This window comes from Vidua chalybeata, chromosome 10, assembly GCF_026979565.1.
Source record: "Vidua chalybeata isolate OUT-0048 chromosome 10, bVidCha1 merged haplotype, whole genome shotgun sequence".
In the NCBI taxonomy this organism is placed as follows: domain Eukaryota; kingdom Metazoa; phylum Chordata; class Aves; order Passeriformes; family Viduidae; genus Vidua; species Vidua chalybeata.
The window spans coordinates 19,958,780-19,972,032 of record NC_071539.1 but is presented as its reverse complement, the minus strand read 5'-3'; the positions used below and the strand labels follow the sequence as shown (position 1 = coordinate 19,972,032).

At 44.0% G+C, this 13,253-nt stretch overlaps 1 protein-coding gene across 4 annotated transcripts in view; it reads right to left on the bottom strand.

Annotated features, from left to right (window-relative positions):
* Nucleotides 1–12,437, bottom strand: part of ARMC8 (armadillo repeat containing 8) — a 63,059-nt gene extending 50,622 nt beyond the window's left edge. For 2 of the 4 annotated variants that reach the window (XM_053951239.1, XM_053951241.1), the window contains exons 1-2: nucleotides 12,309–12,437; nucleotides 10,321–10,397 (exon numbers count right to left, since the gene is read on the bottom strand). In XM_053951239.1, coding sequence (XP_053807214.1) covers nucleotides 10,321–10,397; nucleotides 12,309–12,353 — 122 coding nt within the window. In that variant the 5' untranslated portion in view covers nucleotides 12,354–12,437. Of the gene's footprint in view, nucleotides 1–7,481; nucleotides 7,557–10,320; nucleotides 10,398–12,308 lie in introns of those variants that run through there. The other 2 variants (XM_053951240.1, XM_053951242.1) reach the window with 2 other exon arrangements.
* Between the last annotated feature and the right edge of the window lie 816 nt (nucleotides 12,438–13,253).

The window sequence follows — 13,253 nt, the reverse complement described above, 5'->3', positions numbered from 1 at the left end:
GCCGTGGATATGGAAAGCAAGAACACCCTAAAAATGCCATATTCAAATGCTGCATAGGAGTAGACTTTTTTTGTACACTATGAAAAATAATTATGTAATATGATATTTTATAGAGATTTTCTTGATCAGGAAGCTAGTTCCCTAAGAAGTAAGGAACTACCATATGCTGTCCTAGACTACCAGGTCCTTGGTGAATCATAAACCTTGGAAAAACTGAGGGCAACTCCCTTATTTGAGAACATTACCTGCAACAAGTTCAAGCTTGACTGATTTCAGATCCAAGACATCATGAGATACATCCAAGGAAAAAAAGCAGCAAAGATCACTATCTTGTACAAGAGGTAACAAAGAAACCTCAGAAACTAAGTCCAAAACTAACCCCCACTTTATTTCCAAATGTCAGGCACCCTGCTCCCATTCCCTCTGTGCAAAGGAGTCCTTGGCATGAGGAAAAAGGGAACAGCAATAGCGATGCAGTTACAGGGAGATGAGAACTTCAGAAGAACAAAACATCCCTGGTGACTCCAGGCCTAACCTGTGACAGGACCATGATCCAGAGGGAGATCCAGCCTTTCCAATTCCCAGCTCCCAGCTCAGGGCATGAGCCAGCTGCCAGGCACCAGCACAGCTGGAGCAGCCTCCCAAGAAAAACTCAGAGCTGGCACCTGCACCCAGAACACCTCAGCACCAGTGAGTTTCTCAGCTCAGAACAGCAACTCTGTGGAGAGTCAAAGACAAACCTGAAGCTCTATAAAACAGAGCCCTTAAGATGCATTTGAGGTTGGCTAGGTTTTTGGTTTGGGTTTTTCTAATATCCTGCATATTAAATCTTAGTTTAGGTTCAAACAAAATTCCAAATCATTTAACAAAATAACCTGCATTACAATCAATTTAATGCATAGATTTAAAATCTGATATTTATGCTGACATCTATTATAGTGCAATAAAGTAATTTATATGGAAAAAACCTGCAAGAAGGAATAACACAGGCTGCCAACAATAAAATACTGCAGAGATCCTAGCTAAGTGCTTGGGAATATTGCTTCCTGAAGTGCTAAACCAGCTTTTTCAATCTCTTATTGCTTCTTAAAGAAATAAAAATATCATTTCATCAGTTGAACCCGTGACCATTCAGCTTTAAGTTATGAAACAATGTCGAGACTGGAAAAGCAGCAAGGGATATTTTCTTTCTACAAACTTGAGAAAAGCAGAAAAAATTACTGGGTAATGTTTCTCAGCTCTAACAATGTTTTAGAACATTGCAACTCAAAAGCAATCAGTTCAATTAATTAGCTGTAAAGTGCAGTGCATGCTAGTATATTAACACAGCATGAGTGTTTAAAATATTTTAGGAGTACATTAAACTACAGAAAAATCTAATTTCCATCTAAATACAGCTTGAGAAGAGTTACAAGAGGAACTAACTTGCCAACTGTTTATGAAGTTCTGGTTTTATTCTGATATTTAATGTGTACTTGTTTAAAGGCACCAGATACAGCCACTTCAAATAAGCAAGAAGTGATATTAAATCACTTTAATAGTTTGCCAGTAAAATATGGTCTTCCAGTTTCAACGATTACTAACCAACAAAAAACCAATTATTATTAAATGTCTACATCCTGAGAAAATGAGTACTCAATGAAAATTACTACTGCAGAAGGAAACTGAGGTGCTGACCTTTACCCTATGCCAAAGTTACTGAAGTTCAACATCTTAATGAAGTCAGTTCCTAGGTTTGGAACTCCTTCCACAGAATAAAATCCCAATGAAACACAAGAGTGAGCTCAGGTCCCAGCTGAGAAAGAAGAGACTCACAGCATCCCCAGTGAGCCCCCATACCTGCACCTCTCCTGCAAAAGAAATCCTGAGAAAGCAGCATAGATTCAATGACAAGGTGACAATTTGGCTCTACCTCCATTTTTAAATATAGTAAATCATGCACAAACAGAATAAATTATAAAATTATGTTAGGAAGCCCTGGAGCTTTCCTACATCACCCTCCACCAAAGCAAGACAAAGATCTTGAAACAAGCCAGAGTGACTTGAGGAAGCAGCCACAGGAACTCCACAGAAGAAGAGGAAATAAGAGCCTGCATGACATTTCCTCATCTTATGGCTTTTGAAAACAGCAGAGAGCCATATCTCAGGGGTTCCTAGACAGAGAAGGGTATCAAACATGAGCTGAACAATCACAGGAGGAAAAGTAGCCCTTGGCACCTCCAGCCAATGCTTTCACTTTTATGCAGCCAGACGAAGCTCCCAACACAAAGCACTGTCGGGGCTGGAGATTTATCTAGCAGGGGCTGTCCAAAGTCACAGCAACAGAGTGACACAAAGCAGCATTCTCAAAGGTCTCAAAAACTCAAAATGCGACCTTCTAAACAGCTGAGGTACTGCAGCTGATACAGGGACACAGCTCAGACAAAAACCAGCTGCCCCAGCTGCAGGAGAGTTTCTAAGTTTCAGGATCGTATAAGCAAATGGCACCAGCACTGGCTGGACCACAGCCAGAAGCTCACTGTGGAGGAGCTAAGTTTGGAGAATTTTGCTTCCTACAGCTTTTGTCTCCTTCTGCTCCGGCTCTCTTTCCTCCCCTTTCCCATTTTTATAGACAGATGGAAAGCAATGTCAAGACTTAATGACCAGGTTTTGCATGTTAAAATACGCCCATCACTACTGTCACAGAATTAATTTCTAAGATGGATACTACTATGGCTTAAAGCTGTTTTCTACTCCTTTAGTAAGTAGAGACCAACATGACTGCTGGTCCAACCAAGTGAATAAAATTTTATAAACTCCTGTCAATTCAAGCAAACCCCAAAGTCCCAAAATCAGCCTATTTTTAAGGGTCATCATCAAGTTGGGAAGCAAAGTTTCAAGATTTCTAATCCCATTCAAAAATACCAGTTGATACAACAAAAAAGATGGTTTTACAGGAAAGAACAAAGCAGCACAGCGAGACAGTATTACTCAACTCCTTTGAATTTTAACACTTAGAAGCTGTGAGACAATCAACATACAGTGCAAACTAAACAAACAACATTTAAACAAAAGCCCCTCAATCCATGGTTGTTCTCAATCTTAATTCTGTAGTCTCAGTGCATAAAATCAAAGTGCCATAGAAAAATAGCACCTGGCTATAATTGCAGCACTGCAGAACAGTACAATTGAACACACATAATGCTAAAAGTGATTGTTTACTCCAACTCCTCCATATCTCAATGCCATTGAAAATGCTTGAACTCTTATCTCAAGTATCCTATCTGCAGAGGCAAATTACCATGTCATAAGTTTCCTGACAAAGAAAGTCTACCAACAGAAAGGGAGGTGTTTCAGTGACCCATACCTGTATTTAGAGATACTGATAGCTTACTCCTACTCTGAATTTATCGTGTTTTCCAATGCTTCTCTTGCTGTGTGTGACAGACTAAAGAAACCTCTCATGCCAAACCTTCACTTCCACATAGGAGTTTACATCATTCAATTCACCTGCTGCCCTTCTGATCAAGCTTAACAAGGTCAGCTCTCCATATCTTTGGCTACAGTTTCAACTCAAGTTCCTTTCCAGTCTCTACCTGGTCTGACAAAAGGGAGATTATGCTTTTCCACCTATCCCAAGCACTGAGTCTGGATATGGTGCTACAAGTTGCATGAGATCAGTAACAGAGAGACAATTTGCCTCACTCAGCCTTAAAAGCAATGTAACTCAAATTTAAAGTGCTTGAAGTTAGTGGTGGATGGGAGTTTAGCTAACTCCTATAATGTAACCAGTATAAACTAAAAAAAACAAACCAACAAAACCACACGAACCATAGCTAGAGAGAGCTCTGTATTATCAGCATTTCAATTTCAGCATCAATCTCTGCTATTTAACCACACTAGGTCCTAACAAATTACCCCAACAGAGGTGTGGGCAAAGCAGCTGCAGCTCAGCAGAACTCTCACAAATCCTCACTCAGAAAATCCCTGCTCTGACCAGCTCTGTGATCAGCAAAACACTTCTTTCACAATTGTCCCGAAACAGCCAAACCACGTGAAAAGAGCAGCTCCACCACTGCTGCTTCACATGAATGACCCAAAATATTAAATACAAGTGACTGTGGTACCTTTTTATTTACATGTCTCTATCTTTCCCCAAGGATATTTCACTTCCCAGTATGAAGGATTGCCTTCAGCACTTAGCAGTGCATCCCACAGCTTAAGCAAAAATTGAATGGAATTTCATTAAACCAAGAGGTATCTGTAACACTACATTTTTACTGCACTACTCTTCATTCACTGTCCCTTTATTTAAACTTACTTTTGTCCACTGTCCCATTTTAAACCCAGCACTCTTTATCTACAAAATGTCACTCACCACAAGTGATCCACATGGAGAAGTTTTCAGTTTCATTCAAGATAGGAAAATACCTTAAAATTGCCTTGCAGCGTGTGTTTGGCTGTTCTAAATGTGAGCTTGGAATACTGTTTGACACTATCCACTGTACCTTAGGCCAACAACCAAACCCTATTAATTTAAGATAGTTACTACTCATTAGATTATAATAATCTAAAGTCCTTCTGTCATGAAGCAAAACCTCTGATTTTTATCTCCAAATAGCTGTCAGAACTAAGATGATGCAAGCCTAGTCAAGCCTAAATTCCCTTTTTCAAATGGGTGTTACTAAGTTCTCATTAGAACAGAAATCCCCTAATATCTATATGCCCATAAACACTCTCATTCTGGAGTTTCTGGACATTTCAGATAATGCCTGTTTGAAGTACACTTTAGCAAGTAATTCTCTGAGCTAGCCTTCTGCTACAATCCCCAAAGAAAAGTATCTCAACAACTGATATTATCAGTTCAGCACCAAAATACAGCACACATACTACAGTCAGCTGAATCATCTGGTACACAAATTGGTAAACAGAGTTCCGTCCCTTGCATGTTACTAGAAATATCAACCCTTTATGTTAGCACAGAAGTTCCATATTGCAAATGGAAAATGAGCTTCTTTTGGAAAGCCAGTAAATTCAACTTTTTTAAATACTGATTCCAATCAGTGCAAACTGGCAGCTTGGAACCAGAAAATCCAACACCAATTATGAAGAATCACAACCTCAGCAGCATTACTGGCCCTATAGCACATATCCTTTGGGCCCAACCTCCAAGTTCAGTCTTTACAACACCCCCAAAGGGCAGAATTATTTCTCCCCCCGCTACCTGCTGCTTGCACCCTCCCTTGCAGGCTGTCACTGCCTTTGTGTACCAGATTAATCAGGGGAAGGTAAAGTCTGAATGGCCATGTAATGTTCAGCTGTGCTCAGCCTGAACTCTGTTACTGAGTCCCACCTCAGCACTCCTGTGACCAGTGTTCACCCCATTCTCTCCAGCTCCATCAGCCACTCTGACAGAGGCTGTGCCTCCGCCCTCATCTGACTCTGAGCCTCAAGCCATCACAGCAACAGTATCACCACGCTGAGGGTTGTATCAACAGAGGGGTTTTGGAGAAAAGTGGCTTCACAGCAATCTCAAAAGTAGCAGTGAAATGGAGCCAGTAATCATCATTCTCTCACAGGCTCAGAGCAGTAAATGCAACGCTTGAAATATTAAACATCCCTGTAAGGCTGAAGATTGCTGGCCAAATATCATAGGTACACCTGAAGTTTAGCCCACCTCTATATATTACACCAGGAGTTACAATACTTTACAACTTACTTGCAAAAAAAAAAGCTATTCTGCATATGTACCTTTTGCTACATTATAAAAAAAATGCAAAAGTGAGTGTATCTTTTCTACGTGACAGGAACACACTTGCACTGAAGTGCATCTCCCTCTCTTCCCTCTGTCTACACCATCCTTCCACCTGACTACAAAAAGCACGGCACTGAAAGCCCCTCTTCATAGAACACTACTTAATTCTCAGATGTTTAAGCCTTTCAGTTCCTCCTCTCCCTCCAAAAACCCTTTCTTCACAGCTCACCTCCTGAAAGGGAAAACCAACAAGCAGAGGAGTGCTCCCAGCACCACCTAAACCTGCTCCAATTTCCCAGCTCCAAGCCACAAAGAGCCCATCCTGCAGTTCACAAAGCACCAACAAGGGACTCAGGAGCCTCTTCCCTCAACACGTGAATGACTCTGTACAAAACAATGCTTCCAAAAATTACATCACTTGTTGTTAGCCAATAACACCTCCAAGTTTCATGCAGGAGATGCATTTACTAAAGTGTACTGCCTGGGAGGCAACAGAATTGACCCAAATGTACAGGGGCAAACTATGACAAGAACAACCCTCTAAGGACTGCTCTATTTCCACATGGCCAAGGGAATATGCACAAAACCAAAAAAGCTCCTGCAGAAAACTGAGGTTCAGAAGTGCCCACTGAGACTGAAAATCTGAAGCAGCTGTTTGGGATGCAAAATGTGGGAAAAAGTGCTGTTCATCACTTAAGTGTTACAGGAAGTTTAACAGACAAGAAGAACAAGAAGCAAAAGCAGCCCCTTCACAACAGTCTGAAGGGGGGTAACTGTTGCTCCTTTAGAACTGTGATGGGAATTTACTCTCTTCCCACTTCATGAAGTTGCCTCTCATATTTCACAGAGTTTTTGTGGTGGGCATGTGTGAACACTGCACTGATGATCCCTTCAACAGTTATAGCTGAGAACACAGCACACTATTACACAGCCATCTAAACCTGTGCCTGGAACATTTATTACAGACCCAAACTACAAAAATAAAATAGTTGGATGCAAAACACACACTGTGTGAGGACCATATGCCATTTCTATAGGATGTTTCTTTCATTGTGCTGAGAAATAAAACACAGGGTTGGAAAGTGCTGGTCTACTAATTCCTGCTGGCCATAAAGGACAGGAACAGCAGTAGCACAGGAATTCTCAGTGCACCACAAAGATGGTAATTTACAAGTCTTAAAGGATGACACCCTCTGACTGCTGAGGAATAGCCTGATGAGAAACAGCTGGGACCTTGAGTAAGCCAGGCTTGTCAGAAAAGATGCTCCTTTCAAACCCAGCCTTGAGGTGGGATTACAGAGTTCTCCATAAAATGATAGATCACCACTTTGAAGGCATCAGACTAAATGTAATCATAATGTCTCTCAAAGAAGCCCCCAACCAGCAAAAAAATTAGAGGATAAAAACAGGTATCAGTCTTGCATCTGAACAATGTGGTCCTGAGCTTAATAGCAGGTGAAAAGCAAATGACAGTCTAAGGATCACAACCCAGAAATTCTTTTAAAAAAAATAAATACTGCAAAGTACAAGATGATGCTGCAGGAACAACCTTGGGACAAATGAAGCTCTTATAAAAGCCCAGAAATTTACAGAACCACTTCTGTTCCTCTGCCAATAACAGCAAAACATTAAAGAGAACCTCAGAGAGACCACAGCATTTAATGCACTGCAGTATCTGTGTGAGGCAATGTAAGCACTGCCAACACGAGCTGCACTCAAGAGCTGCACACCTGACATCAGTGCTGACCTTGCAGAATGCACTCTGAGCACACTGGAGAAACCTGAGCTCTACAACAGCAAGAAGAAAGGGTCACAGGAGCACCTAAGGAGACACAAAGCAAACCTGTAAAGATCTCTCAAGCATAAGAATGGCCACAATTTAGAGTCCGTGTTTACAGAAGGGAACTACTATATTAACCATGCTCATCTACAAAGACAGTAAGCAGAAGGTAAATACACACTCTGCCACACAGATGTGGGTATGGAGATGGGCTTTGAACACTTTAGTGCACTACCAGGTACAGTAAAAAAGGCAGTAGTCATCCTAACTTCTCAAATCATGAACAGAAATTCAGGATTTAGGGGCAGGTCCAATTCTCCCCTTCCTAGCCACTATCCATACCCAGATGAGCAGGACAAAAATTATGTGAACAGAAGTTCTGCAGGAAACTTGGCATTTTAAAATAAGATCAATAGATCCACATACAGCAGTAATGGACAACAAGGAAGTGGTTTCTGTTTTCCCAATAGAAGGAAAAGAAAAAAGCTCTTAACCAGGTAAAGCTTTATTGTCTAGACGAGGAAAACTGAACACCACCTCTCTGAAAATTCATGGGAAAGCAAGGAAAAAATAAGATTTTAATCATTTAAATGCTTTCAGAATATGCAATTAAAGCTTTCTCAAGTTACAAGATGAAAACTGGACTGGCATGATTTTCAAGTTCAAGAAGCATTTACGTACATTATACCTTTATCAAAGCTCATTCAGAAGTTGGGTTTCATTAAAATTACAAGGATGCAATGAAAAAAGCCCCAAGCCCAAGTTATTCATTCAAGCATACAAAAAACAGGACTATCATAACTGAAGACAATCGGCAGAAACAAAGCCTCTTACAACAGCCCATTTTCTGATCCTTGATATTCATACAGTTCCATCAATCAAAATAAAAATCTAGGTCATCAGTATTTCCAGCCAGGATGCAGGGGAAAAACAGCATATCTTAGGAAACAAAGATCTTCTGCAAAGGATGCAGCATATCTGGTAAAGCTTCTGACAGGCACTTCTGGAAAAACTTTAATCCCTTCCTACTCCACCCCAAATACTAGATCATTCTAACTTCAACATCTCTGCATGTACCCTGAAATCAAAGAAAGAAGGACAAAGCAGTATTTTGCTGCCCAAAAAGAATCCTGGACTGACAGAAATTTTTAATATATACACTACTCTAAATTCCATCTTTTATATAAATTTTGTATTCTTTCATATTCTTATTCTATATTTTATATAATTTTTTTTCTAAATTGGACTGTCAAACAACCACCCACCAATATTTCAAAATCAAATCTGCCACAAAGGACTGGCTCAGAATCAGTAAAGATACTCTCACAATTAAGATTGCAGCCAGAGCATCACAAATACAGTTTTACCATCCAAATCTGCCCTGTGAGAGATTTTGTGAAATAAATTGGTATTTTCTTGTCTTTAAATACAAGAAAAGAATCTCAGCATAGAATCCACTGACACCCATAGACAAGATGAAGAATTTCAGATCCTACCCAAGACAAAGATACTGCCTAAAACTCTGGTTCCTGGGAGATCAGTTATACTGCAAAAGATGAATAACATATCAAAAGATAGGGAAGGGGTTACCAAGGGCTGTGGGCTCCAGTCCTTCGAAAAGGAAGGAGAGCAGGGACGGAGCGCCAACCATGGCTCAGAGCATCTGCCAGGGAGAAAAGAGGGGCTAAGTCACCCCACTGGGACTGGATGAGACACATCCTTCCCCAGGACCACCTCACCACCCTTATCAGGAGGGGACCACGAAGGCCAAGGGGTGGAAGCAAAACCAGACTCCCCTTGAGCAGAGTTAAGAACCTGCACATAGTTACAGCAGGGTATCTAAAGTTCTTATACAGGTATGGGGGTATTCCAACCAAGAAAACTTCCAGGACACTTTTACCTAGACTGGGTTCTTCATGTATTTTAAAGGGACACTGATATGTTGCCCCTGGACATTTGGAATAAGATGTCCCCCATTTGCTACTGGGGAACACCTTAGGTCGTGCTAAGCAACACAACCAACATTCTTGGCTTTTTGATCCACTTGTTCCTCTGGTTTCTCCTGGTGTTTTATTAGGCAGCCATAGGCAGCAAGTTACTGGCAAGCCCAGAAAGATCTGGTTTCACCACCAAAGCCAGTCCCAGTCAAGGTCTCATTTCCTACTTTGCTGGAAAAGTGATTCTAGTGGAAAGCTCGTGGCCTAAGGACAGCTAGGGAACATCCAGAGCTATGCAGCAGTTTCACTCCTGCTCCTTGACTCACCCTCTCAGTCTCTACCCTGACCACTGGCATGAAACAGAAGTACTGAAATATAACTTGCATCCAAATTCAGTTCTGTGGAAGCATTCTCTTGCAGCTTGCAATTCCCATGGGGGAGACAGAAGCCAAGCACTAAAAAAGTCAAAGCCAACACGCAGGCATGGCAGCAGGGGAAAGAGTAAGAGGCAGGTACACTGACTTGGCAGTGCAGCAAGAAAAAAGAGTCTCAACAGACCTGAAAAGGAGCAAAACACGGCCAAAAGGCAGAAATACATCTGAAAAAAAACTCAGTGCTCACAGAATGTTTACCCTCATTTCTGGCAACTGGGAGGCTGTGTTATGAACCATATGCACTACAGAGTGAGAGACTATATCAATACTATCTCTATATCAATACTGACATATTTGTATTAAGATTTGCCAACTACATTTCTCAAAAAAAAAAAACATAGGAAGAGCTCCTTGCCCTTGACCTGTCACTCTAGTGGGACTAAGTACACCTGGCCTATGCACAACCAAGAGCCCAAGAGTGTTTCAATGACTTACATGACACCTTGCAGGACTTTTTGGGGATCGAGATCAAACAATCTATCGACATAGTGGCGGCTACTGGCTGTGACCTCCTGCAGAGAGAGAGCAAACAATTGCAATAGTTTATATCAATCCATACAATGCCTTATGTAGCAGCAAGTGTACAAAACTTCCCAGGCAAGAGGCAGGGAACCTGCAGAATTATATTTAAATGTGCAGTGTGTTACTGTTGGGCAACATCACACAAAGATAACCCTGTGTTCAAGTGTAATCTAGAGAAGATGAGGTGCTTAATGTAGATGACAACATGGTAAGTGCCAAAGCAAGTTAACAGATTGCTATTTATGAACTGCAGTTATTAGCACTACCTTGAATCACAATTTTATTATAATTACTACATAGAATAAAAATTAATTCCTGGAAGAAAAAGTTTCAAAGAGCAGTTAATGTTGCTCAAGAGCCATACCCACAAACAAGTTCTCCAAAAGAAGGAAGCTCATAACAAGACATTTTTCTGTAACTTACTTTGTCACAACATACCTACATTTCAGAGCCTGTGCCACAGACCTTCAATGGGACAGCAGCACAGTATTCCCCACAACATTCTCATAGTGCTGTATAAGACAAAGAGAATTCTCTTCTCGGCAACAGGACCATGCTTGTAAGCTACACACTTATGCACCACTGATTTGTTATTCCTTTTGAGAAGATCCAAAGTCTGAGATGGCAAGCATTCCAAAATACAAGGGTGGGAAAGGGGAAGGGAATTTTCCCTCCAGGTTCTCAGGAATACTTGCCAGGATGTGTTGCCATTATCTCACTTTTTTTTTTTTTTTTTTTTTTTTTTTTTTTTTTTTTTTTTTTTTTTTGCCAGCTCTCTTTTCATTAAGCTTTGCCCATTTTTTTTCCTAATGAATTTTCCTTGAGAGAAGCTCTAAGAGTTGAAAACTCTTCCTTGCTTTAGCAAGTATCTGCTATGGGGTTGAATCTATTCCTGCTTCCCAACCCCTATGTGAAGAGGCACCAGCAGCTTCTTGCCTGTGGTCTCACATCACAGAGAAGAATCATCTAGAGGCAGCAGGGCTCCTTTGTCTCCAGGAACACTATTAAATTATGCCACGTAAGTCCTACAGATACACTTCCACCGTGTAACCAAAGACAGTATTTTTGAGAATAGCAATAGACTTCTAGCTATCTGACCTACGTATTTACATGTAAAACTCTTCTAGACTTCAGAGAACCCGTAGCTTTCTGTTTCTAAAATATGCTGGCTTCCACCTCATCAGCTACGAAGTCTGCAACACGCAAAAGTGTATTCATATGCAGGCAGTCCCCCCCCCCCCCCCCCCAAAAAAAAAGAGAATTTACCGGATCTCTTAACCAACACGAATTTGTCAGGAAACAGAAGGAAAAGCGCCAACCCTCCGCTCTTGCGGCAGCACGCGGGCTGCACCTTTTGCATCGCTACTCCCAGCACCCCGCGACGCAGCAGGACCGCTGCGCGCCCTGGGCCGTCCCTCGGGAAGGGAAAGTGGCTGTCACAGGCTCCCCCAGCACGGCGGCTCCTCCCTGCCGCAGGAGCCGGGACGCCGCGAGGAGAGAGCCCCGGTTCCGGCACCGGCACAGCCCCCGACCCGGGGCGGGCCGCGAGCGCACCTGGGAGCCCCCGCCCCGCCCCGCAGCCCCCGAGGAAGGGCAGCGCCGACAGCGCCGGGGCGCTCCGCGTGCCGAGCGGCAGCTCCCGGGGCCGCCGAGCCCGAGCCGTCAGCAGCGAACGGACACGTCCAGAGCGCCGGTGCCTCCGCAGCCGCGCAACGGGCTCCTCGTAGGGGGAAAACCAGCGCCGGGACAAGTTGCGGCGCGGGGGACAGAGGGAAGGAGCGCGGCCCCGCCGCCCGCACCGCCCCCGCTCCCGGCGCAGCCCCAGGGCCGCTCCCGGCGCCGCCGGACAGAGGGGCCCAGCGGGGGCCAAGGTCAGGCAGGGCCCGGCCCGCGGCACTCACCGAGAGGACGCTCATGCGGAGCGGCGCCTCCAGCACACACGCCATCTTGGCGGAGCGCTCCGGCACCGGCGGCGCCTCAGGCCGGCGGGCGCGGGCTCATGGCGGGCGCGCGGCGGGCGGGGGCCGGGGGTAGCGGGGCGGGCCCAGCGAACCGGCCGGCGCCGAACCCCCGCTGCCGCCCCACCGCGCCTGCGCCGCCGCACGCCACCCGCGTGCGGGACGGCGCCCGCTGTGCGCACGCGCGGGGCAGGGCGCGGCCTTCCTGGGACGCGGAGAGTGACGGGCCGAGCCGAGCGGAGCCGAACGGAGCCGAGCGCAGCGGAGACGAGTCTGAGCCCGAGCCCGGCTGAGCCGGAGACCGAGTGGAAACGAGCCCCAGCCGAGCCCAGATCCGCCCCAGCAGATCCGAACCGAAGCCGCGAAGATCCCGAGCCGAACACGAGCCCGAGCCTGCCGAGCCTTTTGTCCGAGCCCGAACTGAAACGAGCCCGAGCCCGCCCTTTCCTCTCAGCCTGGCTGCACAGATGCGGTTTGAGTTCCTTTAGTTTGTCATTGCTTTTGTTACCCAGCATTGATTTGTATGGTTTTGAATTTGTTTCTCATGAAAACACCCCAAACAACCCAGGACTTCACTAAGATGTGCTACAGGGTCTGTAAGATCTATTTTTTTATTAGCCCCACCGTATTACACAGCCTGAGGCATGGGGACACTGACTGTACCCACCCTGGAGTCAGAACTAAATGGGAGGAGGATGGTAAAACCAGGAAAAGATAGCAGAAACATCACAGCTCGGGTTCATACCTCTCAACCTATGCCCTTCCCAGGAAAACAGAGGTTTGGCAGCTGCTAGAGACTGCACAGGATAACGGGAGTACAATAAACATAGGATGCAGTCACGAGGTGACTTTAGTAGATTTAATTTTAAAATTAATTTAAAAATAAAG